The following is a 27,113-nucleotide window of genomic DNA, read 5'->3' on the forward strand; positions in this document are numbered from 1 at the left end:
AGACTAGTGTTAACAGGAAACGTGTTGACATAATGTATCGTCGCTGTGTTCAGGAAGGTGTCATAACATGAAATTATCAAGGGTTCTAGATGTTTGTCAAAATGAACAGCAACAGGAAATGTATAGAATGCAACAAATTAAAAAACTTTATAAAAATGTAAAAAGATGGGTAATTGTAACAGAAATTCTGTGCAAATTGTCTGTAGGATATAAGCATACATTATCAGTAATAGCTTGGCATGTCTGTTGGAAAGTTGGTCCAGCAGAACAGAATACTGGTCATCTTAATATGCCCTAATTCTGAACTCTAAACCATACATGATGCTGGACATGTTTACTCTCCTCTGTGGCTCAGTGTAAAAGCAATTTGCAATCTCTAATCCGTTGCAAGTACACAAGCCAAGATACCTGGGAGTCACTAGAAACAACAAGCAGCCACCTCTGGTTTCAGAACCATCCATCTTCCACTCATGGTCAGACCTTCTGTTCTATCCACAAGAGGAAGGTGGTATAATTATATTATCATCCCTTCTACCACAACCACTATTCAACTTATTACTGATAAGTGCATATGTACTGACCTTTGTCTTCTGTAATGACTCCCTATTCACTGACATGTACATCGTGTCTTCCTTGAGTGGCACTTTTATAAGTTGGGAAGTACAACATTGAACAAACTTAATGGATAACAACTTTTATTTCATGAGTACAATGTACTGTTGTCAAAAAGTTGTTATCCATAACGCTTTGTTCAATAATGTACATTGTGTCTGGCCAAGCATATAATGTCCTCATAAATGACACGAAGCTGTCCACCAAAGTCAATTAAACAGAAAATCAACAAAAACTGAAACTATTTCAGAAGTACTTTTGTGCCTCCTCACTTTATTTCAATAATCACCACAATTGTGTAACAGAAGTGCTAGTAGGCAGTAAAAAGTGTGACTTATGAACCATAACAGGGTTCAAGTAGGATCAACTAGGTAATATGAAACTGAAAAAAACCTTTGTTCTGACACATAAACATATACTGAAGGAAAGAAGTAATGGAACGAGTGGGTGCAGTCGTTATAACACTACTTGTAATGATATATATGTTATATCATGACCTGTCAGCTTATTGGTTGAGCAGTATCAGTCGTGATGCAGGTGCAGGGCAGTGAGACCTAGAGATGCAATAATCACAGCAAACTGACATGGAAGGACCATTCACATAAACGTTGTGGTGACATATTGTGCCACCAATGTGTGTTCTTACAGGACACTATATACTAAGTTACTAAAATCACCAAAAACTACATTACTTACTCATTTACTTACTTGATTCGCATGAAACCATTTTAATGAATACTGTATGAATATAGGACTGCAATTTTACAAGGTGTTCCCTTATTTTCTTCCATCAGTATATGCTATTTTATTTCTTGCTGATTTCAGTTGTTCTAAGGCACAGAGCATGATGACAGAATCTGCGGTAAATAGTGATATGAAAGAATAAAACAGAATATTCCTTGGAATGTGGAGTAATTTGTATATGAAAACAATATGTTTACAGTGGAAATATCTGCAGTATTTGACAGACATTACAGTAAATCAACATGTTTGTATACAATACAAGCAGCATTCCTCCTTCACTGAGGTAAAACACAAGGAACTTATCACATCAATATAACTGGAATATGATACAAAGACATTACTTTCAGACTCACCACTGTTCTTGGGTATCCAGTGCCAAAACTTGTAAGTTGAAACAGTGGTATCAAAATGATATCCTATCCTAGTCAAAATAAACTTTTGATCATGAGAAGCATTCAAAAGCTGTGAAAAAGTAGTGGTTATTTCAGGACTTCCAATCACATTTACAGCATTTTTCAACCATTCAGACTTCAGCACATACACTCACAATTGGTTCCTCTACAATTATGAGGCGTTTCCTATTCTCGTGGTACTTACGGATCGGCTGAAAAAATAACACAAACAATTATTATCATATGAATACTAGTTGTTTTCAAATGAAGGGTCTTCTCCCCAAACACCTACATCTATCAGCTGATAGATCCATCAGGTGAATTACCAATCGTGAGCCCGGTGATAAACAATGCCATCCGCCATTGTTGAAATGAGGCTTATCCTATTCTCGCGGTATAACGAGGAAGTAACATTATGGAGTGTATGGAAGAGCAATCCTGCCGGAAAGGGCGTGGAAAAATTACGACATGTCCAAGTTGGTATAAACTTACCAATATTCGTGAAATTGAAAGATTTTGATCACTCGCAGACTTGGGCCACTTCCTAGTTACCTGTTGGCAAGGTTAACAGCCCCCTCAGCGTATATCGCATCGGCAATATCAGCAGAAAACATGTTTACGAGAATAGGAAACCGTAATATGGAGACGGTAGGAGACGGTAATATATATCCTACATATTTTTTTCTATATCATATTGTGAATCCTTAGAGCGTCTAGGTTTGTCAGTTGGTAATAGTTAGACATTACATCAAACAAAGGGATTTCCTCAACAATATATTCAGCAAAAGGATACTATGTATCCTATCTTTGAATAAAGATTTTCCCCAACTAAAATGTGTGCTCTTATTTGTCCTTGATAAAGTATATTACTATATATTATATTATATGTATGATTTTACACACACAGAAATATCACATATATATAGCAATATTTTTGCTAGAAACATTTCAGATTTTTCATTTTGTTTACTTCCTCTGTTGAAGCATCAATTTGACTATATCAGTTAGTGAGTTGCTTCAGTGGATCAGCTGTATGTCATCCAAGTGGACCCGCTTACAGTGGGAGACATGTCTGAAGTGATGAGGGTGTCCGACATTTAACACTTCAGTGACTGACTGACTGACTGAGTATGGTTTAACGCCGCTTTTAGCAATATTCCAGCAACATCACGGCAGGGGACACCAGAAATGGGCTTCACACATTATACCCATAACACTTCAGTGAAAGGCATAAGGGTGTGACAGAATCACAGAGAATTTGGGATTCAAACCCTGCAGAAAATGGGCACTCCACACAGCCACCTGTTGCCAGTACATGGCTGCCAATTTCCCTTTGTCAGCATAAGTAATAGTTTCAAGACATATATCATTCAGTAATAGCTATAAAATTCCTACCTAGGGTGTACTTTCATTATTGACGCTGCAAAAATGTCGGAAACTAACTTTGTACTCAAAATGAAAAGCCCCCCCAAAATATTTGCTATTGGATGTATCATCAATAACATAGCAAAGCATGCTTCAGGATTTGATGATCTAACTTGGACAATAACTAACTCTTGACAATACATGACAATACATCCACTCATCACCTGGACATATAAACAGAAGACACCAAGCTCAAAAACTGGAAGTGCTGAATAAGCATGCCTGATTTCTTTGTCACAGGGTATAACAGATATATTCTACAAACCCGACATTTATTTCCCTCCCAGGTGAGATATTTCAACAAGATCACATGAACCAATCGGATCTCAACAATGACATGCGGTGCGATACAGACATTTATCACTATGGTAACATTCCATCAGCCAGGATATAGCGCTGATAGACCAAGGGGGAGTAATCCACTTGAAGTAAAGAATGAACAAAACAATCTGACTATTGGTATGGATTAAACTAGAAGCTTAGTGTACAATATCCACAGTGCCATAATCTTACACAGTATCACAGTAAAACACCAGTAATGGCCTCTGTGTTGGTGGACTTCCTGCTGGTGACATAATTACAACACGTGATGCACATTCAGTCTATACTGACCATAGGCACAGGGTAACTACTTTTGTATACGATAGCTTCAAAATGCAGTGTACTTTATAAGGCAAATAGTTTGACTAGCAGTAAGTAGCAGGAAATAGAACTTGCAAACACATCCATACAATTCCCATGTACATTCTTTCTGGGTGCAGCTCTCCTTGTCATAAATGAATCTTTCATCTATAGTGACAAACACATCTTTGGAAAAAAAAGGCTTATAGTTTATTAGCATGTCTGAAGATTTGAAAAATAATCAAGACCTACTAGAAAATAAATTGTGTTTCTCATCTTGATGGACTGAATGTTCTTTCAGTCTTGTTGTCTCAACTAAACATTTTAACACATTTTGAACTTGTGACTGCACAAGAAATAATTCTACCATTTTCATAATGAAAGAATTTCATCTATGAAGCCTTCTGAAGTTATGACAAACATTTACTAGGTAGCAAGTGTTGAACAGTTCCGAGAGTGCATTTCATATTCTTCTATACAACATTTCATTCACAAGTCATAAGGTAAGGCAGGAGGCAAGCGCAAAAGTTTCCTTGTTTCATGGAATGGCATCTCTTATTGAAAGTTTTCATTTTTCTTGCACAATTCTTTCTATGCCTGACATAATAGTTCTTCGCCTCCACTAGTATATCACTGACCAACACATTCTGTAAAACAAGAAAACAAAAGCTCTGGATCAACCACTAGTAAGTATTTCTTCAAGCAGCCGGTAAATATACAATGTTAATCACTGTTTGGCATATAACAAGGGTTACACTGAAACAACCACTGACTACTGACCATGATGTTGCACCATTCAGTTGTATACATGTATCAATATTTATAACAATAATGTCAAGCTTTTATCAGCAAAATAAGGCAACAGATAAAAACGGTAGCCACAGGAATCACCTTTGGACAATTATGCGAATGTGAAGATCAGGTAGACGCTGTTTTCAGCATTTACAAAATGACATGGCATCACCTCATAGATCTGGCCAGATATAGCCATTAGGGATTTGGGCAAACTTATCTGGATAATCTTTATTCTGAGATCAGATCAGGATCAGTTTCCATCCTTGTGCTTGGTGACCTTAGCAGCATGGAGACTTTCCTCAGTACAAGACACTCTGATTGCCTAGGACATGTCCAAACAGTTACCTTATTACGACTCGTTGCTGTGTGGACATGTGATTACTCTCCATAAGGGCTCATTAAATACAACGTTTAATCGCCATCCAGAAACATGAGATGTCCTGTGTGGATATATACCGGTACTGTAGACATACCAGTTGCCAAACAGAACTTGTGAAAGCTATTTAACGCAAACACTGTTTAACATAGGACTGGACATATGATTTGATTTGCAGCACAGATGATTCAACATCATAGAGATCCTGATTGTCACTGTATCAGTACACATAGTGTATCACACAACTGACAGCTGGGCATTCATACAACAATAAGGTCCAGAGTTACTTGCTGTGTGTCACCCTTCTTCCACTGGGCACATGCAATATAAGATCATGTTTTGGGACCTCTTTACTATCTTTACTAAACGTTTAAGAAATGTAAGACTGCAAGAGCAAAGACAGATATCAGATATCAAAATTCTTAACACAAAAAATAACAAAAATTCCATATTAACTGGAAACACTAGAGAATCTGCATAAGCTGGTCCTTGACTGACTGACTGACTGACTGACTTTGGTTTTACGCTGCTTTTAGCAATATTCCAGCAACATCACGGCGGGGGACAAGCTGGTCCTTGAACATGTTCAACAGTCTCTGAGCTTAATCTGGTATTGTCATCAGCATTACCTGTCATGTAATGTACAGGATGTAGCACAATACAGGGGTTGTAAACTGATGTACTGTAGCATGAGCTGTACTGCCACATTGCTGCACCACTAGGATGACCTGAAGGAACCTCCGCAGATCTTGACACATATACTGTCAAGAGACCTGGTGTTTATGAAACTTACACGGCAGCAATATGAAGAACACTCACCACGATACGTCTCTGATACATTCACAGGTAATATCACAGGCACAAAGCTCTGATGCATCTCATGTAGCAATAACAAGATTAGTTTTCCTACATAAAGGAGGCAATAATACAGTGTTCAGAGCCTAAATGACTCCAATGATTTAGATAAATGTCACCAAAATATGTATCTGCCTCACCATTTGTATTTTGTTTATAAAATAGGTTTTCTAATTTAGGATTTCTGAATATAGGATGATTAGTAATAGTTGTGAAACACATAATGTATATGAAAATTCACAAACAACACTGCTCCTGGTACATTATTATGCTGGAAACATCAGTTTACAAAATATTATTTTAACCGGTTAATTTAGAAAGTACCAAAAAACTGTTCATATTAGTTTTTGCAGTTTGTTTTTTATACCAATATTGTAACGATAAACTAGTCACTCCTTGTACATGATGTCTAGCTCAGACAAGGCAAGTTGCCATTGATGATTACCAACATGCATACTGACTCTGCTAAAAGATACAAAAGTAACGCAAATATGAAACTAAAATATAAAACCAAAATGTAAATCTTTGCAAATAATATGTCTATGTTGAGACCATGATGGTTCTAAATCACCAACCGTATCTATCAACAATGGAATTCTATCCACAACTGGATTACGCAGCTTTGGGCATATACAATGTTGTACAAAACAGGGAAGTCATCTTGATATATCTACGTTATACGCCCTGTTGGTCTGGAAGCCTTTCCATTGTCAATCCTGATGAGGCGACCCTTGAAACCACAAACAAGGGCAGACAACTCTAAACACACTTCAGGTGGAAGAAAAGGGTGTCTTTGTGCTGGGTTTGCTCAAACAATATAAATTAACAGTTTTCTTGTTTTGCTCAGCAATGAAAGAGAATTAATTCATGAGACAAAACTGGCAAGAGAGTCATGTCCCCTGGAAATCATCTGTCTTCGAATGAATTTACTTTCCAGCACAGATGCCAGACTGATCTTCCAGCAAAGGAGTCTTCCATTTGAGAATCACACTTGTGAGTATTTCCAAACAATCACTCTCCTCAAAAGAATCCTCTGCGTTTAAAACAAATCAACTTTGAGTGTACCTTGACGGACAGCAGGCTACATCATGTGTGGTTTAAACTTTGGATGGAGCTGGAATGGAGTTGATAAGGTAACCTTGTAGCCAGGTAAGTTTTCATCATAGTAGTGGCGCATAAGTTCCTCTAAAGTCTGAAAGTACACGTCTTTCTTGCTGTTTAGAAAGTAGTAGCTGCTCTGAAATCAAAGAAAAAAGAATGAGTGAGTCAGTGTATGAGAGAGTGTGAGTGAGTGTGAATGAGAGAAAATGAGTGAGTGAGTGAGTGTTTCACTTAGTGATTGAGAGTGTGAGTGTGAATGAGAGCAAATGAGTGAGAGTATGAGTGTATCAATGAGTGATTGAGAGCGTGAGTGAATGTAAATGATAGAAAATGAGTGAGTGTATGAGTGTATCAATGAGTGATTGAGAGTGAGTGAGAACAAGTGAGGTGAGGTGAAAATGGGTTTTACGTCGTGCTTGAGAATATTTCGCTCATATGACGACGTGCATGCGTGTGTATGTGTATGTGCAGCTGCTTGTACTAGCCCAGACTTAAGCTGGTTTTATAGTGCTAGCCCACTGAGATACCATGCCGCAGTAAAGCATGAATACCCCACTTAGACACATTATATTGACTCCGAGCCGACCAGTCCTTGTTGTAACCATTAATGCCAAGCGCCAGGCAGGGACCAACAAGTACCATATTTTAACGTCTTTTGGTATGACGCGGTCTGGGATCGAACCCGCGACCTTCCGCTCTCTGGGCGGACGCTCTAACCACTACACCACGGAGGCGGTCTACAGAACAAGTGAGCAAGAATGAGAGAGTATGAGTGAGTGTATAAGTGTATCAATGAGTGATAGAGAGTGTGAGTGTGAATGAGAGCAAATGAGTGAGAGTATGAGTGTATCAATGAGTGATTGAGAGTGTGAGTGAGAACAAGTGAGCAAGAATGAGAGAGTATGAGTGAGTGAGCGTGTAAGAGAGTGAGAGGGTAGTGAGTGAGAGAGCAAGTGAGTGAGGAAGTGTGAGAGTGATTGAGACAAGTGAACATTTAACCAAAAGCCGTCCCCCCACTTGTGATTTGTAATTTGTAAATGGAATATTGTTGTGGAATTAATTAGAAACCTTTATTACATTAGTTTCTGTCAGGCCACAATAAAACATTTTCCTGTTTCTTGAATACAGCTGTTACAAAACAGTGCCACACCTGGATATGTAGTCATCAATTAGCAAAACTAGCATTGCTATTCAGATTTCTGCATAATCAATGATAACAAAAGAAATAAGGAATACAAAATAATGCAATGAAATTTCAACAATACCCTCATGAAAAATGAATTTATTGTACACTTTTGTTATGTACATAATGAACAACGGTTTCAACTCAAATCCTTCTAAGGAGAATAAATGATGCATTGTCAAAGAATATAAGACTATAACAGTAGGTTTTCAACAACAACGAAAAACAATGGCCATAAATAGGTCGTTCAAAATGGCTGCCTTGGTGGCCATATTGGAAGATACAAATGGTGAAAAATTAAGTAAAAAATAAGTATCAGCACATTTGTTCAAGCGATTTCAGAGATGATGTTCACAGACACAAACCAGCCATCACCTGACTTGACTTTCACATCGGTGAGCTTGAAGACATTCAATAACATTTGTGTATATTATATATAAGAGGATTTCACTGACAAGAAGTAGTATGCATGGCCATACAGCAAGTATATAGTGTAGGTAATCAACTATAGCAGAGAAGGTGACACAGTTTTCTGAGTCTATGGTACTAAGTACTTATGAGACCAACAGCTCGGCCATTACTCTGTTGGGGATGGAAATTCAAGTGAATAAACATTAGCATATGATGAGTGACGTCGCACTCAGCAATATTCCAGCTATATGGCGGCGGTCTGTAAATAATCGAGTCTGGACCAGACAATCCAGTGATCAACAGCATGAGCATCAATCTGTGCAACTGGGAACCGATGACATGTGTCAACCAAGTCAGCGAGCCTGACCACCCAATCCCGTTTGTCACCTCTTACGACAAGCATGGGTTACTGAAGATCAATTCTAGCCCAAGTAGGCCAAGTACATTGTGCTGGCACAACACTTTACACATACACACTTAATATTAGGTATTTCAAGCCTGTAGTACTGGGACAACACTCTACACATACACACTTAATATTAGGTATTTCAAGCCTGTAGTACTGGGACAACACTCTACACATACACACTTAATATTAGGTTTACAAGCCTGTAGTACTGGGACAACACTCTACACATACACACTTAATATTAGGTATTTCAAGCCTGTAGTACTGGGACAAAACTGGGCACATGTCCTGGCAACAAGATATTACTTTGTCACTATAAGCGTAACAGACAAAAAACTTTAAGATTTGGAAAGAAATCATGGACGAAGACTAAACAGTAAACGTAGGTTGGCATAACTGAATAAAACTACACCATGCACTGAACCTACCTGGTATTCTATCTTGAATTTTCTTGGAATATCACCCGCAAAAACAACCAAGACTTTCTGAAATGAGAAAACTCACAGTCAACACAAGTTACCAAAATGTTTGAAAGACAATGATACCGTAAAAATATTGCAAATTTTTACCCCGAGAACCAATTTTGCTCCAAAATGCTCTGGTCACTGAGTGGGGAGTGACTGGGTGGGTGACTAAGTGGCAGACTGGTGAGTGAGTGAGTGAGTGAGTGAGTGAGTGAGTGAGTGAGTGAGCAGGGGCGGATACAGCTTTTTGAGAAAGGGGGGGAAAACACACTATGGGTGTGTGTGTGTGTGTGTGTGTGTGTGTGTGTGTGTGTGTGTGTGTGTGTGTGTGTGTGTGTGTGTGTGTGTGTGTGTGTGTGTGCGCACACTTCATTTCCACCCCAGTTTCAATGGTCATTTAACAAACTTTCTGGACAAAAGGGGTGTGTGCACCCCCCACTGGATCCGCCTATGGTGAGTGAGTGAGTGAGTGAGTGAGCTTTCATGTCATTTTTCCAGCAACATCATGATATGGGGCACAACTGTAACCATTCAGGAAATAGATCTGGGGCTGATTCAACAGTTTAATTCAAACAAAGTGATGCAAGTAGACTTTTACCAATTTCTTAACTGACTGACATCAGACAGGGAAAAGAGCACCTTGTCATCACACCGGTGTCACATGACAGGTAAGGGACACAACTCTACAAGCATCCAGTTATACAACTAAATATTCTTCAAATTTTCAAAAAAGAAAAGTCTTCCTAAAGCAATTTTGAGAGGTACATCATAACCTGCACTTAGAGAGGTACATCATAACCTGCACTTAGAGAGGTACATCATAACCTGCACTTAGAGAGGTACATCATAACCTGCACTTAGAGAGGTACATCATAACCTGCACTTAGAGAGGTACATCATAACCTGCACTTAGAGAGGTACATCATAACCTGCACTTAGAGAGGTACATCATAACCTGCACTTAGAGAGGTACATCATAACCTGCACTTAGAGAGGTACATCATAACCTGCACACTTAGAGAGAGGTACATCATAACCTGCACTTAGAGAGGTACATCATAACCTGCACTTAGAGAGGTACATCATAACCTGCACTTAGGGAGGTGCACCTTAGAGAGGTACATCATAACCTGCACTTAGAGAGGTACATCATAACCTGCACTTAGAGAGGTACATCATAACCTGCACTTAGAGAGGTACATCATAACCTGCACTTAGAGAGGTACATCATAACCTGCACTTAGAGAGGTACATCATAACCTGCATCATAACCTGCACTTAGAGAGGTACATCAACCTGCACCTTAGAGAGGTACATCATAACCTGCACTTAGAGAGGTACATCATAACCTGCACTTAGAGAGGTACATCATAACCTGCACTTAGAGAGGTACATCATAACCTAAACTTAGGAACTTGGTGGAGTTACAGTTTAACTGTGTACATCATAACCTGATTGACTGACTGACTGAGTTGAGTTTTCATAACCTGCGCTTTTAGCAATATTCCAGCAATATCACGGCGGGGGACACCAGAAATGGGCTTAACACATTGTGCCCATGTGGGGAATCGAACCCGGGTCCTCGGCGTGACGAGCCAACGCTTTAACCACTAGGCTACCCCACCGCCCCAACTGTGATCGACATGGAGATTACTGAGTCAGTGATGAACACTGTCAATACAGCAGGACTATCTGCTCTTCTCTTCTGTGACAGTACATAGGCAATAAAGACAAACTTTATGGATAACAACTTCTTTTAATTCATTGATAAGTTGTTATCCATAAAGTGTGTCTATAGTACTTTTCCACTTCTAAAATGCCACTCAAAGGACATAAGCAGCAGCCTAATTCATGTAAAATATGCATTAAAGAGACTTACACCTCCTTCAGCTCCATCCCGGATTAAATATACTCCATCTTCACCTAATTGTCGGATGATACTGAAAATTGAACACACAATGCCATTTAGAAAGTGTTTAAATGCAACATATGTCATAATTGTGAGAACGCTGTTATCAGTTGAGTTCCATCTGGGATCGTCTGAGTAAGACACCTTATCGCCAGTGCACAATACTTGCAATTTCAGCCACATGGGTTTCTACAACAACAAAAAAGTCTCACAGCTGGTAGTCTAGACTTTGTGTACCTCTGACAAGTGTCTATTGGCACGGTTCCCATGGCTGAAACCAAGAAGTGATATATTTGTGGCAGTCACAGCGACCAAGTCAGTTAGATCGCTGACATTGTGTGCGGTGACTACATGCCTTACTGAGGGAACCCCGGGTGGGACTTGGTTGTGCTGTCATCTGCTTCATGGGGTGCATTGTGCTCAGATGATACAGATTGATGATACAGATTGATGCTCATTCCTTCCGTCAGGTGATTGCCAGACTTGATTAGTTTTATACTTTGTTTGGAAATATTGCTGACTATATGAAAATAGGTTGCGGAAACTACTGATGAGAAACAATTCTGAACAAGAAAAAATTGTGTCCAGGGACACGGATGCCCCCGCTGACATTCATAAGACATATAAAGATCAATAATTGAACAAAATTCACTAACAAGTTCAATAAACATCTATGCAACTATGAGATGCACACCTTTCGAGTCCCAATGAAACATACATGTATAAGCTTAATCAATTCTGTTGAGCAGTTTTTGTGGAGAAGTGGATAGACTTCATCCCCTATTACACTATCATCATAGAGAAATCCAGCAAAATGTACCTAAGTTCAAATGTCTCTAAACTTACAAAAAACAATAAAATACAAAAACAAAATATGAGATGCACACCATTAGAGTCCCAAGAAAGCCCATGTATAAGTTCATTGAATTCCACAGAGAGTTTTTTGGGAGAAGTGGATAGAATACATTCCCTGTTTCGTACAGACAGACACGGAGGGTAACCCAACATGCCCCCTGCCATATATGGCGGGGGCATAAAAACACATAAATGAAGTTAGCATCTTGAGTCACATACTCGCTAGCTTTTTCTTTTTCTGTGCCCACGAAGTGGATAGCTGACCAATACTTCTCCGGGGTGTATTCTTCCTCTTCCTCATCTTCTATTGCCTGAAACAAAATCATACAATATTTTTGGTTTCTTTCCTCCTCATTCGCATGCTACGTCTGTCTGTGTGATGATACTATGAGTAGAGGGACTTCTGTGTGTGTGATGTTACTATGAGTAGAGGGACTTCTGTCTGTGTGATGTTACTATGAGTAGAGGGACTTCTGTCTGTGTGATGTTACTATGAGGAGAGGGACTTCTGTGTGTGATGTTACTATGAGAGAGAGGGACTTCTGTGAGGAGAGGGACTTCTGTCTGTGTGATGTTACTATGAGGAGTAGAGGGACTTCTGTCTGTGTGATGTTACTATGAGGAGAGGGACTTCTGTCTGTGGAGAGGGATGTTATGTTACTATGAGGAGAGGGACTTCTGTGTGTGATGTTATGAGGAGAGGGACTATGATGAGTAGAGGGACTTCTGTGTGTGATGTTACTATGAGGAGAGGGACTTCTGTGTGTGATGTTACTATGAGGGACTTCTGTCTGTGTGATGTTACTATGAGGAGAGGGACTTCTGTCTGTGTGATGTTACTATGAGGAGAGGGACTTCTGTGTGTGATGTTACTATGAGGAGAGGGACTTCTGTGTGTGATGTTACTATGAGGAGAGGGACTTCTATGTGTGATGTTACTATGAGGAGAGGGACTTCTGTGTGTGTGATGTTACTATGAGGAGAGGGACTTCTATGTGTGTGATGTTACTATGAGGAGAGGGACTTCTGTGTGTGTGATGTTACTATGAGGAGAGGGACTTCTATGTGTGTGATGTTACTATGAGGAGAGGGACTTCTGTGTGTGATGATGTGTTACTATGAGGGAGGGACTTCTGTGTGTGATGTTACTATAGTGTTAGGATTTCTGTGTGTGTGATGTTACTATAAGGAGTGTTCGGGACTGTCATGGTTCCTGGCAACTCACTCCATGTGCCACTTCGGTAGTCTTTTGTTTAATACTGGCTCCTTCTGGGCTTCCCCTCTTTGGTCTGAAAGATTATTGTCAAATTCATCAAAGTCAAAGCCAATTTGCACAACCCATAAGATGTCTTTATCATTTGTATTTTGAATTAATGTTGATAAAATATCGGACCAAGTGAGTTTTCTTGGATGATTACGCTTAGAAATGCACACACACATAGGAGAAAACTCTACAGCATTTATTCAATAATCAAGATGTCCAGAATATTGTGATTTTATTGTAAATCATGTATTAAGATTAAAAGAATAAAATTAAGTCAGGTTCTTGACATGGTAGGTCATTGGGGCAAGTCTTGGAATGGTAAGTCACTGTGCCAAGTCTTGCAATGGTAAGTCATTGTGCCAAGTCTTGAAATGGTGAGTCAATATGCAAATCCTAAACAAGAGTATTGGGAACAGAAAATCATGAATACAGGCCACGTTTAAAACGCAAACAATCATATTGTCAATAATTATTCCTTGAATGATGGTAAGTTGTTTTTCCAACCAATAGCAGGGCAGAGTATACATACCTTTTTGTCTCTCCTGCTGTGCCCTGGAAAATAAGTATAAATATATAATGACTGCTTGATGTGCAGTAATATTATCATACTGTGGCTATGTGTTATGTGCATCTTGTGCAACATTGTTTCAACTGTTATACATCGTATCTGTACATTCAGTAAGGGGTAGTGGTATATTATATTTAGACTTGGAGAGCTTGTTCCGGAATCATCTGCCTAAGTGTAGAATTTTCTAGCGCCTTGTTCTTGTGTATTTACTGGGAGCTGGCAATTGCCTCTTATCTCGAAATTCCATCTCAAGCCACATTCTGTACGTGTTGTCACTCTTTACCCTGAGATAATCTTGTCTGGACCGAATTTCAGAATTTAGATAGCTGTTACTGAGAAGTGAATATCATCATCATTGTCTTCATTGCTAAATCACTATGTGATTATACTTTTCAATTTGTATCATGCTATCTTCTTGTACTGCCATATCTATACCTTTATAGTGATTCGTATTGATTTGTAGGTTTAGTCAATTTTAGAATACAATTGCTAAATACAGCCCATTTCTTGGTTGTGTGTTGGTTGCACCACTAGTTCTCGGACAGATGGATTCCTGGTTCTAGAGAAGCATAAAACAACAGCTCCATATGCACACAGCCACAACATGAAGGTCCCGGTCAAGGGCAGTGAAAGACTTTTCAATAAAATCACATCTTGACTTTTACCCAAGACACAATTAATTACCTTTAAGGCCACCTCCATAGAAGGACACATTGTTGTACTTTCAATATCAGTATCAGACACATTGCTGTACATGTAATATCAGACACATTGCTGTACATGTAATATCAGACACATTGCTGTACATGTAATATCAGACACATTGTTGCATATATATATCAGACACATTGTTGCATATATATATCAGACACATTGTTGTACATACAATATCAGTATCAGACACATTGCTGTACATGTAATATCAGACACATTGTTGCACATATAATACCAGACACATTGTTGCATATATATATCAGACACATTGTTGTACATATACTACCCACATAAAGAAACTGTGCATTGTCAAAATATTATCCCAGTTGATAAGTACGATAACAATGTCAAAGGTACATATAAACTTTAATGGAGGGACCATAACAAGTCGGGAGAATTTCAACTGAAAAGTCAATCACAATGACGTCATGAGTCCATAAACGGGACAGGGGTCAAACGACCATGTCACAAGCTCAATAACGGGTATGTCCACCAACGGCATTGACAACAGCAGTGCATCGACGACGCAAAGAGCCTATCAAACGTGCAAGGAAGGCTTGTGGGATGGCACGCCAGATTCTCTCAAGTTCTGTTGCAAGGTCATGGCCGTTATCTGGCGGATGAGGAAGACGGCGTAGACGTCGATCCATCTAGTCCCAAACATGCCAAGGCAGTAAGTCAACGTTGTGGTGTTGCAAGAAATCCATAGCAACCCTTGCCGTATGAGGGCGGGCATTGTCCTGTTGGAATGTTAACCCAGGGCCATGACGTTGCAGCAAAGGAATTGCCACAGGTCGAAGAATCTGATCCCTGTAGCCCACACCAGTTAAGTTGCCCTGAACAATCACCAAAGGAGTTCTTTGGCGTGCTGTTACTCCACCCCAAATCATCACGGTACTACCACCAAAGCGATTCCTCTCAAAGACACAGGCCTGTGCATAACGTTCTCCCACCGTCTATAGGCACGTTGACGTCCATCACTATGGGAAATGTGAAACCGGGACTCATCTGTAAAAACAACATTTCTCCACCAAAACAAGGGTCTGTGGACATGATTTCAGCACCACATTCGGTGAGCTTGTCGATGATGTTGTGTCAGGATCGGCCGTATGGCGAGACGTCGTGGTCTGTTGAACTGTGTTGGGGTGGATACGGCAAAGTCCTGGGATGGTTCGGGCAGTCATCACTGCAGTCTGAAAACTGTGGGTCACCCTTATCCATCTGTCCTGTCTTGGCGTTGTTACACGTGGACGTCCAGAACGTAGACGATCGATGACGTCATTTGTGTTCTGGTAGCGTCTCACCAGTGCAGAAATGGTGTTCCGGTGGCAGTGGAAATGTGCAGCAACTTGTCGTTGAGACATTCCCCCCACGGACCATCCCAATGGCCTCATGACGTTGTGCAGACGTGAGCCTTGGCATGCTATGCATTTCAATAGCTGTTTAATTTTTTGAACGATCGCAAGGGCAAGGGTGAGCTTTCCAAAGTGACAGTATTGTGTGGCATTCATTTGCTCTGTTTCTCTTTCCCGGAATGCACGTGCAACAACATATTGCACGTCTGAAGGACGAACCCACTGAAGTCACGGAGCGTGGCACGTGCATGCATGTTGGATACATGTCACTAATCTCTGAGTTTAAATCCTTATGTGTCTACACAGGTTTGATAAATTTAGATTTTAAATTTTTGTATGCACAGTTTCTTTATGTGCCTAGTATATATCAGACACATTGTTGTACATACAATATCAGTGACATTATGATAAATATATTCAAACCTACTGGGAGTCAGCATGCAGAACAAACAAGGGACAATTAACGTCATAGCACTGTCCAGTATTAGAAACTTACTTCATCATGTTAATATTAACCCAGCATTACGGTCGCCTGGAGACAGTGCTATGTACCAGGATTACAACTAGGTGATCGTGCTGCTAGAACTACACACAATAACATACAGAGTGACAGACTGAGTGAGTGAGGGCTGAATCACCTCATTACGGGAGGTGAGATGTCCAGATTATACATGTCAGGTAACGCAACATATGTTATATTTGGGATTACACTTTCTTAGTAAAGTACAAATTCTAGTACTTTTTGGGTTGAGTCCCATTCGGGATTCGAACCCACACCCTCAGAGTGAGGCACCTAATTGCGGTGGCTGAACAGGTTAGGCGGCTAACTTTGTGTGCTGGCAATTTGGTGCCTGACTCTGAGGGTGCGGGTTCGAATACCGGATGGGACTCAACCCAAAAAGTACTAGAATCTGTACTTTACTAAGAAAGTGTAATCCCAAATATAACATACATTGCATTTGACCACTTTCTAAATGGCATTGTGTAATCACGTCAGGTAACCTTGTTCAACATATTGGTGCTGACGCACCACAGATCATGACAAGAGTAAATATGGGATTCAAACCCATAAACACCATGCAAATCTACTGGATAATATTTGTTATATTTGTTTCATTTGTGTTTCGTGCAGTACTCAGCAATATTCCAGCTATATGGTGGCGGTCTGTAAATAATCGAGTCTGGACCAGACAATCCAGTGATCAACAGCATGAGCATCGATCTACACAATTGTGATACAGTGACATTACTGGATAATAACTATAGTATCTGGCACCACTCGGCCACTTGTGCTGCACGTTAAGTAACATGTAATTTTGGAAAAAAACTCATACACTTTAAGTTTACAACATTTTATCAAATGTTACATTTTATCATTGTACCTTTATGATTTTAACAGGAACTTTACGAACACAATGGCTACAATCTACAAATGTATTTTATGACCTGTTTCCAAATATCTGGAATAAACACTTACTTACAATGGCCTCTGCTTTCAGATCATATTTCTTACAATTATGGAAAAATGTGTTGCTTTTATACCCCTCCTAAACCCATTTTGCCAAGTACGAAACACTTGCTTGATCATGCTTAAACAGGGATATATGGTTCCCATGACAATGTATTGACAAGGCGATATACATGGTTCCCATGACGATGTGCTGATATATATGTTCCCATAATGATGGGCGGACAGGGTGATATATATTTTCGCATGACAATGTGTTCATTTATATTTTCCTATGACGATACGTTGAGATATATGGTTCCCATGACGATGTGTGACAAGATTCGACTATGTATAGGAAGGAGGAAGGAGGGCAGCAGGAAGAACACAAACAACAGGCCATATTTAACTCAATAACCACACCAAGAGATGACACTTGAGGAAGGTGAAATCAAATCTTAATAGGTCAAATCGAGTACAAATTATATACTCAGGTGATATTTCAAGATGACAAGACATATTTGACAGAAGATGTACTGGCTAGGCATGTTGATCCCTGCTTCTGTACCAACAAGCTGGCTCTGGGTATAAAGCGATTAACAAAAAATATATATACTATGGAAAAGAATAAAGGAACACTTGTACTTTCATTTGTCCCCTTACAGGGCTCGATTTAGTGCTTTGTTACTTGCACTGGTGCAACCCAATATTACAAAGTGCAACCTAGTTATTATTCTAACTTGCACCAGGTGCAACTAAATTTTTGAGTGGGTAAACCTCTTAATTAAACATCTAAATAATTCAATAGCATATTTCTTTCATTACATATTCCAATAAAGGCAGTGCAACTGGAATTTGGCTGGTGCAACTAGTGTTTTATCTTAGGTTGCACCCAGTGCAATAAGTTAACATATTTTATATCGAGCCCTGCCTTATTCGTTTCCAGGAGTATATCAACGGTGAGAACAACCTCATTGTTTTTCAGCGATATGACATTGTCGTGAAGGATTCTGAATGTCTGTCAGTTGAATATATCAACATCAACACAGAGGACAGATTTGCAGAAAAAAGGTTGGTTTAAATACCTTTATATACCCTCCTCTTGACCGCTGAAACAAAGGGAGCTCTTTCTAAACATATGCACAAGTTTGCACAAGATGCATCCATTACATTCATGACATTGTGTCTGTACCGGGTGCTTCCATGCTACACACAAGAGAATGGACAGAAAACAACTGTACATTCACATACACATCAACGTCAAAGCGTGCATTAGGGACCATTCATAATTCATGGCTACAGGGTGTGATGATGATTTTAGGGGTGGGCAGTGGGGGTTGTCACCCATTTTGTTCTGGGGAGGTGGTTGGGGTCATCAATTTTGTATACATGTGCTCTGGGGGTCAGCAATTTTGTGCATAAAACTATTGAAAGTTGATGGGAAGGGGATGGGGGGTCATTGATTTTGTACAAGCAGTGGTGGGGGGTCTCTCTTACTTTGTGCATAAATTTTAGGGTGGGTCATTCACATTGTACATGCTTCTCCATAAAAAAAATCATTCCCTCCCATAAATAATGAACGGTCCCTTACACAGATAAGACAAACAAATTGCAAATCCTACAAAGCTCTGTGATGAAAATTTATTGTTATTTCTTGACATGCCCCAAAACATGAGCTTCTTACAACAGGACATAAAGGGTTCCCATGGCGACAGGCTAATGAACTTACCATTTTAGTTAGATCCAACTTTGAATGCAATTCTTTAGATAAATCCTGTACTGTTTTTGTAGTGTGCATTTCTGAAATTAATAGCAAATGTATTAAGTGTGACATAGTCTAGCAACTCAGTCAACATGTTACCACAAAGGCCATGCAAAAGAAGCAGAAATCATTAAGTCAGCTCCGCTCTCAATGTTAAAACAGATTCTAAAATGGCACTCAAAGGATCCTCCCTGGAGTTGCCTCCAATGGCAACTTGAAAAAACTGCTTAGGGACCGTTCATAATTTATGGTTAGGGGGTATGATGATTTATATGGAGAAGCATGTAAAAATGTGAATGACACCCCCCATAAATTTATATACAAAATAAGTGACCCCCCTACATGCCATGTACAAAATCAATTACCCCCCTTCCCTTCCCATAATTTCTAAGCATAATTTTAAACATACTTTATGTACAAAATTGCTGAGCCCCCAAGTACTGCGTGTACAAAATTGATGACCCCCTAGCTCCCCAGAACAAAATGGGTGAACCCCCACCCACCCCCACTCAAAATCATCATCACCCCATAGCCATAAATTATGAACGGTCCCTTAAAACATCAAGATCATCTATCTATGCACTTAGGATGCACACAGCATGCATCAACCAAATAAGCAAACATGACCACCCAATCCAGATTCAGTACAAGGCAGTGTGTGAGCTGGCTGCTAGGATCTAGAGTATTGTGGATATTCCGGAATAGTCTGACCTAGTGAGTTACAGAAAGTAAGAGAAACTTCTGAAAACATTTTTTATATGTATATACAAAGGGGTAAGTTCTTGTCTTGCTCATCTCTCATCTTATATCATGTTCCACGAAGACCAGCTGCTGTGAAAATCAGTTTTCTAGCATTCTCAACTAAGGCCTACTTTGGAAGTTTGTGCATTGCTGTCGAGAAGTGAGTATGACTGTCTTGTATTGCTGTATTGACTGCTTTCATATTATGTGTTATGTCCTGTGAAGATCTGGATTAGAATTGGTCTTCAGCAACCCATGCTTGTCGTAAGAGGCGACTAATGGGATCAGGCTCACTGACTTGGTTGACACATGTCATAGTATCGCAATTTAGTAGATCGATGTGCATGCTGATGATCACTGGATTGTCTGGTCCAGACTCAATTATTTACAGACTGCCGCCATATAGCTGGAATATTGCTGAGTGTGGCATCAACTAACCAATGTGTTATTTGCATATGTACTGCCAGTCAGTTTTTACTGCCATTGTTACTTGTACTGATTTGTATTTAAGAATACAATTGTTTACTGTACAACATGTATGTATCACACCAAATTCCTTTACAAACTGACTTCCAGTTAACCATCAACTTCGAAATCCAGATGTAAAATTTGGCAGATAAACTTGCATGAAGAATCAAACCTGCACCATTGTCAGACAAACATACAGGCTTTACATCAACTTGGTCTCACCAAAAGTATTTGTCATACAGATAGTATATAGGTTCCAGAGTGCCTTACCTGCCTTCTTTGTCCTGGCTCCCTCTCTCGGGGGTACAGGGGGCGCTGCTGGTTCTCGTAGTCGGTAGAGATCATCATCATCAGTAACTGACAATAAAAATTGCAACAAATCAGTCCCTGCGAACACGGAGGCCAAATGAGCTACCGTAGGGAGACTCTCCAAGTCGTACATGTAACAGGCACACAACACATAGTCTTGCAGGGTCTTGCAACAAATCAGTCCCTGCGAACACGGAGGGCAAATGAGCTACCGTAGGGAGACTTGCCAAGTCGTACATGTAACAGACACACAACACATAGTCTTGCAGGGACCATAGATTTATATTTGAAAACAATGAAACGTTTTCCTGTCATGTGAATAGTTTTCATGGGTAGTCTTATAATTGCAGTTTATCAGAAAGTGGTTCACATTTAGTTACTAAATAACTCAGACCATACCAAGATATCACTGACTAGCATGTGCGGCTCATCATTTCATTAGCAACGGAAATAATTGATTTCCTCATGTTTAAAAAATGCAATAAATGACATATTGAAACAAAACACAGAAGGAGAGATTCTCACAATCATCCTTCTTCCGATTACTATAGTTTGTAGGGATCACAAACGAGTGTGGATCTTCGTATATCTTTGTCTCGATATCCTGGTAGGTCTCCGAGCTGTTGTCATCGTCCTGTCCATCTGCGGCTGAGCGAATGTTCTGGTTGTTGGCCATCTTCATTTCCTTCTTTATCTTCTTCATCCAGTCCTGAATAACATGACGATGATGATTTTGCGATTTCTGACATGTGTCATGAAACAAGTAACTAATCTCTCTCTCTCTCTCACTCTTTTCCTTCTCTCTCTCTAAGACAAGGATACATACCTTCATTTCGATCTCAGAGGAGGCAGAGAAGAGGTAAGTTTTGTACTCCTGGTGTGTATGGATCACCCTGAGGGCCCATGGCGCTTCGGAGGGTGGGATATCTGACGCCCTTACAACACTGGCAAAGAGAAACAGTCATCGTTAAAGGTGGTGGTGGTTTCAAGAGTCGACATTTCACTGCTTAAGGCCAGAGATGTAATTACTCTACGCAGGGAACAAAAGAACCGATCAGGTTGAATCTGTTACCGCAAAATGAACTAAGCAAAAGTACTCAGCTGTTTGCTATAACTTCTTTCATTTAATGGTCAACTTTACCTTTTGGACTCTGCTGCAAGATCAGTGAAACATGTACTGGCATACACAGACACACGTTGTTTTCTGGCCAATGGATTCAATATTGATAATAGACTAGGACAAATTACTCAAATTGTTAACCCTGAAGGCAAATCGTGTTAATTTCAGCATTCAAGCTTTTAGGTATATAGGGTTGCTGAATCCATATTTGCCATATGCCAAGCTCAAAATGCCCAATAATGCCTCAAAATGAAGAATTCCAAGATGGCCGCCAACGCCATATTGAAAATGAAAACTAGCATATCTCTTTCATTTATCAAGGTAGAAAGTTGAAAAAATATGCTTTCTTATGTTTTCACATATGGGGAATGCAATGCAATACTCAACTTCATGATTAAAACTGTACAAAATTCTTGAATTATACATCTTTTGCAAAAAATGTCATTTTAACAATAAATTTGTCGTTCAACTTATAAAATCATCCTTAAGAAGGTTAATTTGATATGTCCTGCAATGATGTACAAAATGTGTGCAGGTTTGTTTGTTAGGGGTGAAACAGTATACCGCGGTATTAGTTGAACCGCAGTATTCTGCCTTCGGTTCGGTGCACCGTAATGCAATCCAAAAATTCGGTATTTTCGGTTTTTGTACCGTCATTTTATTCACCTTTTAAACCTTTTCTTAAAACTGAATCATTTCATCAAAATCTATGCATTTCATTGATGGACGACCGCTATTTTCCCGGAAGTAAGTTCGAGATCGCCTCAAGTTGTCTACTTACAAAGTCTGCAAGATAGCAAATGCTGATACCAGATCAGTAGCTGGGTTCTGTTTCTTTTTCAGTTATTTCAAATCAGACGAACAGCGGAACATCGTAATAACTTAGAAAAGACAACTTTATCATAAAGACACGCCATCAGCCGAGTACTCACCATGTTTGCTCTGATGCAACACACCGCGTTTTATAGAGCGAGTAAACATGCCATCGAAAAAAACTCATAATAAAACTATCTTCCTCGATCTTATGTTATTTGATTAAATTTAATCCCATTTTCATTCACAAAAACACTATTTACGGTAACATCGGAGAAAATGTGTGTGTGAAATGGCATCACCTCATTCTATGCGCATACCACTTCCACTTACCATGTTTATGAGGGTCCGCTTTTCGAGACTACCGTGATAGCACCAATTTCACATTATTCTCAGCAATCACGAACTGATCACCGCCTCATCATCCATCTACCCCTAGACCTGCGTTAATGACTCATTGAAGTCATGTTTCACAATTAATTGCCAACAATTTTGTCTTTACAATCAAAGTGGCATGCTCCATTGGAAGTCAACGGTGACTTGTCGAACTGTCTCATACATAAAATGTATCCAGCCACGCAAGTGCTGAGCCTATGTTAATTATTATTTTAAATATGTTCGTAGAAAACATGCATAATACTCATACGACAGCAATATATATTAACTCTGTTATATTAAAATCTTGAAATATATATGTTTTTATAAATTCTCCTGGTGGCGCGTGGTCCTGTGCTTAAAGCTCAGGTCACAAATCGGTGAAGTTAAGCAGCGTCGAGCTCGGAGAGTCCTTGGATGGGTGACCGTGTTTGGCAGCTTGACTCCGGAGAGTTTCTAGGACTTGAGTCCTGCCCCACAACGAAGCACATGTGACACATGTGGTCTCACCTTAGGCAAGTGAGTTTGTTCAAAATTGTCTCTGCTCACCAGCAGGAAAAATGGGTACCCGGTGGAAAAAAGTCATATGACTATAACCTTCTAGCGCCTAACAGGCAGCTTGGGTTATCCGGGGTAATAAATGGCCTTGATTGTTAGCGCTATGAGCATACCTAGTGTGGAGTTTGGCGCTATATAAATAGACACATTATTATTAATGGACTAAATTCTTTGATGTCATATTTTCAGTTCGTTTTTAACTGAATCACCGGTAGATTGGAGCAAAACATTTGTACACAGCTAATTGCTATTTCCGGCTTAGTTGAATAACAGGTAGCATAACGGGAAGGAAAACTGAATTACCATGTGTTGTGATGTTTGATTGCAGGTTTCCTATACACATATCTATTTTCATTTGCGAAGTTTTTCTTCACCTACAACGATACGATGTAGTTTTGACAAGGCACAATACACACGAAATATCAGTTCTGTTATGTCTACAGTACAGTACAGTATGGAAAATACGATTTTTACTTTATTCTGTGTTATGCATAACGAGGGAGGCGAGGGATGACTGCAATTATGGGTATGGATCTGGTGGCTTTCCCATCACAGTTCTAAGCCTTATGTGTGTAACAAGAGAAAGCAGCCAAAACGTACCTGTTTCAAAAAGGAGAATTACATTTCTAAGTGAACTTTCAAAGATATTTTGAATGAAAACTGAACAAATTAAAATTCTGGAATGTGCCAAGATTGTGTATCAGTACTTCCCAGGGACGGTGGAAAGTCTCTAAATGTTTAACAGACTGAAACAAGAGATAGACAATGATTTAGAGAAAGGACAATGATCTGTCACACAGACTGTAACTGTCTTATGACAACTGTGTTGTGTTAATTTCTTTCATTTATTTATCGGTGATATGTCATCAACAGAGTCACATTCAACAAGATCTGATTTGTGTATCATGTTTTTAAAACATCAACATTTCTGGGACATAGTGGTGATTTCATTGCAGTAAATGTTGATGTGATGTTACTGACTTTTAATCATACTTGGCTAATTGCTATTTAGTCACACAGCTGTGAGCTCCTAGGTTCCAGTGATACCTTACTCCTTCTATCTAGTCATGAAATGACAGTTTTGTTCATTCAAACTAACAAAGATTATGGTTATTATTTCCATGTTATTAAACAATGTAAGGTTTGGCTCTTGTTGTCAATTTTTTGCATTATGATCATAGCTCATATACCGAACCGAAACGGACCGAACCGAAGGCCTTGTACCACAATATGTACCGTACCGTGGTAAGAACGTACCGTTTCACCCCTATTGTTTGTCACTGCACATAGATATATGATGGTCTTCGGTCAGTCAATACTATTAGACAACTTCGTTCTTAATTACAATATTGGAAAATTTAACTATAAATTGTATATTTATATACTTATCCTATCTCACGACTTGCACCTCTCTCTCTTCATTCGACCATGAGTGGAAACGAATTAAAACTTTGCTCCAGGCCTACCTTGTCCCTCTCCCGTGCTGTGCGTGCCTTCCTGTCTCAGTCGTGCTCACTAGTCCATGACAGCACGAGGCATGCGCAGTCCTCACCCACGTGATCACCTCACATACTCATTCTCGATCTTGGAGCCATAAAAGGACAAAACCGAAACGGTGGTAATCTATGTAGTGGGGAGGTAGGGAGGGACTTTATCGCGTGAGATAGGATAAGTATATAAATATACAATTTATAGTTAAAATTTCCAAATTTTTAAACTTATCCTATCTCACGACTTGCACTTATCCCACGGTAGGAAGGTGGGTCATAGATTACCCGAAGTTCAAGCGATAACAGCTAAGCGTTATGCCCAAACAACCGTAGGAAGCAACTACAAGGTAGGACAATAACTACCAAGTTACTACGTGCAAGGGTTAGTGCGAACCCCTTGACTTACTAAGCACAATTGCTCCCAGGGACCGAGATTCCCGAGCAATGTGGTGTTCAGTCACTACCTTCACAAAGTGAAAGGACGTAGCTTAGCGAGTGTAATCAGTCGCATCGCCACGATTTCCAAGGTACCCCCGTAATAAAAGTCGAACGACTAGTATCGGGCCAGCCCCTGCTTCGAAACAACCCCCACAGACACCGTCACGAGGAGGGTGAAAGGGTAATTGAATCGGTAAAAACTCACAATTTTAACGTTCAGTACCACAACATCATCTTATGACTTCCACTACTTACCACAGTAAGATCACATAGATGTGTATAGGCACTTAGGAGCACGAACGCTACGAAGTGTAACACTTCGGGAAGGACTCACTTCACTGACTTAATTACTCCGTGGAGCAGAGGACAGTAAGTGAGGTGGCGACTCTCTGTAGTCTCAAACAAATGAGAGGAGAAATCTAAATCCCGGAAGAAACAAAGACGTAAACCAGAAAATTTTGTTTTCAGATTTATTCAGATTGTACACAAGCAGAAAACGATCGTGACTTGGGATCAACTGCACAGTGGGATCCATATAGCATCGTAGCCCAAGGAAATTCATTATCTGCAATGGTGTGCCGCTGATAACTGCTGGGCAAAGACGAGTGGTCCAAACTGATGAAGGCCTTGAATATCCGTCACCGACACATCTCTGAAGTAATGAGACGAAAATACCGTGTCAGATCGCCAAAAACAGCCCTCCATTATGGCGGTTAACGAGCAGTTGCTATGCAACGCCATAGTAGAAGCCAATGCCCTGGTTTCATGAGGGTTGACTGCCGTAGGTGGTGGCAAACCGGCAAAAGTGTAGGCTCGTAGTATTGTAGCTCGTAGCCAGTATGAGAGTGTTGTGCGAGAAACTTCCGCCTTGGAAGCAGTAGACAAAGGTATAAACAGTCTCTTACGCAGACGGCGGCGCTCTTGCGATGCTTTAAGGTAAATGCGAAGTGCTCTGACTGGACAAAGAGACAGATCTTCGACATCTGCTGGACCCAATATGGTAGACAAAGGCGGGATTGTAAAAAGACGATCAGGTTGACCCGGCGACTGTTTTTTTGCGAGAAAATCCATGCGCAATCCCAAAAATACCTTGCCATGTCTACTCCGTTCAAAACGGACACGGTTGACATCTAGAGCATGCAGTTCTGATATACGTGCCGCCGTGACCAAGGCAATAAGAAAAAAGGTCTTCAACGAAACCTGTTCAAATTCCTTGTCCTGTAAGGGTTCATAATGCTTGGACACTAAGTGGCGCAGGACCACAGATAAGTCCCAAGCTGGTGGACGAAATTTCCTGGATTGGTCGGCTAGCTTAAAAAAACGAAGCAAGTACTGCAGTTCCGGGACTGTCGAAACCTTCGTACCAGAAGTCGTGGCTAGGACCGAATTAAGAGCCGCCAAGTAGGTGGCTAAAGTGGAACCCTTGAGTTTCCTTGTAGCCCGCAAATGTTGTAAATATTCCGCAACAACCTGGGGCGAAGCAGTAGTAGGGAAGCGATCCCTCTGACCCGACAATAACATTCAAATTTCTTCCACTTA

General features: G+C 40.0%; 1 protein-coding gene across 5 annotated transcripts in view; it reads right to left on the reverse strand.

The window, feature by feature from the left end:
• Positions 1-3,080: 3,080 nt before the first annotated feature.
• The window catches only part of LOC124252779 (SH3 domain-binding protein 2-like), a 58,498-nt gene continuing 34,465 nt past the window's right edge, over positions 3,081-27,113 (reverse strand). For 2 of the 5 annotated variants that reach the window (XM_046686456.1, XM_046686440.1), the window contains 11 exons: positions 21,607-21,724; positions 21,306-21,489; positions 20,742-20,828; positions 19,230-19,300; positions 18,586-18,609; positions 13,946-13,968; positions 13,378-13,441; positions 12,372-12,463; positions 11,268-11,328; positions 9,353-9,409; positions 3,081-7,057 (listed from right to left, as the gene is read on the reverse strand). In XM_046686456.1, coding sequence (XP_046542412.1) covers positions 6,902-7,057; positions 9,353-9,409; positions 11,268-11,328; positions 12,372-12,463; positions 13,378-13,441; positions 13,946-13,968; positions 18,586-18,609; positions 19,230-19,300; positions 20,742-20,828; positions 21,306-21,489; positions 21,607-21,724 — 937 coding nt within the window. In that variant the 3' untranslated portion in view covers positions 3,081-6,901. Of the gene's footprint in view, positions 7,058-9,352; positions 9,410-11,267; positions 11,329-12,371; positions 12,464-13,377; positions 13,442-13,945; positions 13,972-18,585; positions 18,613-19,229; positions 19,301-20,741; positions 20,829-21,305; positions 21,490-21,606; positions 21,725-27,113 lie in introns of all 5 variants that reach the window. The other 3 variants (XM_046686447.1, XM_046686462.1, XM_046686472.1) reach the window with 3 other exon arrangements.

This window comes from Haliotis rubra, unplaced genomic scaffold (genome assembly GCF_003918875.1).
Source record: "Haliotis rubra isolate DU_JTF1 unplaced genomic scaffold, ASM391887v1 Scf114, whole genome shotgun sequence".
NCBI classification, from domain to species: Eukaryota; Metazoa; Mollusca; class Gastropoda; order Lepetellida; family Haliotidae; genus Haliotis; species Haliotis rubra.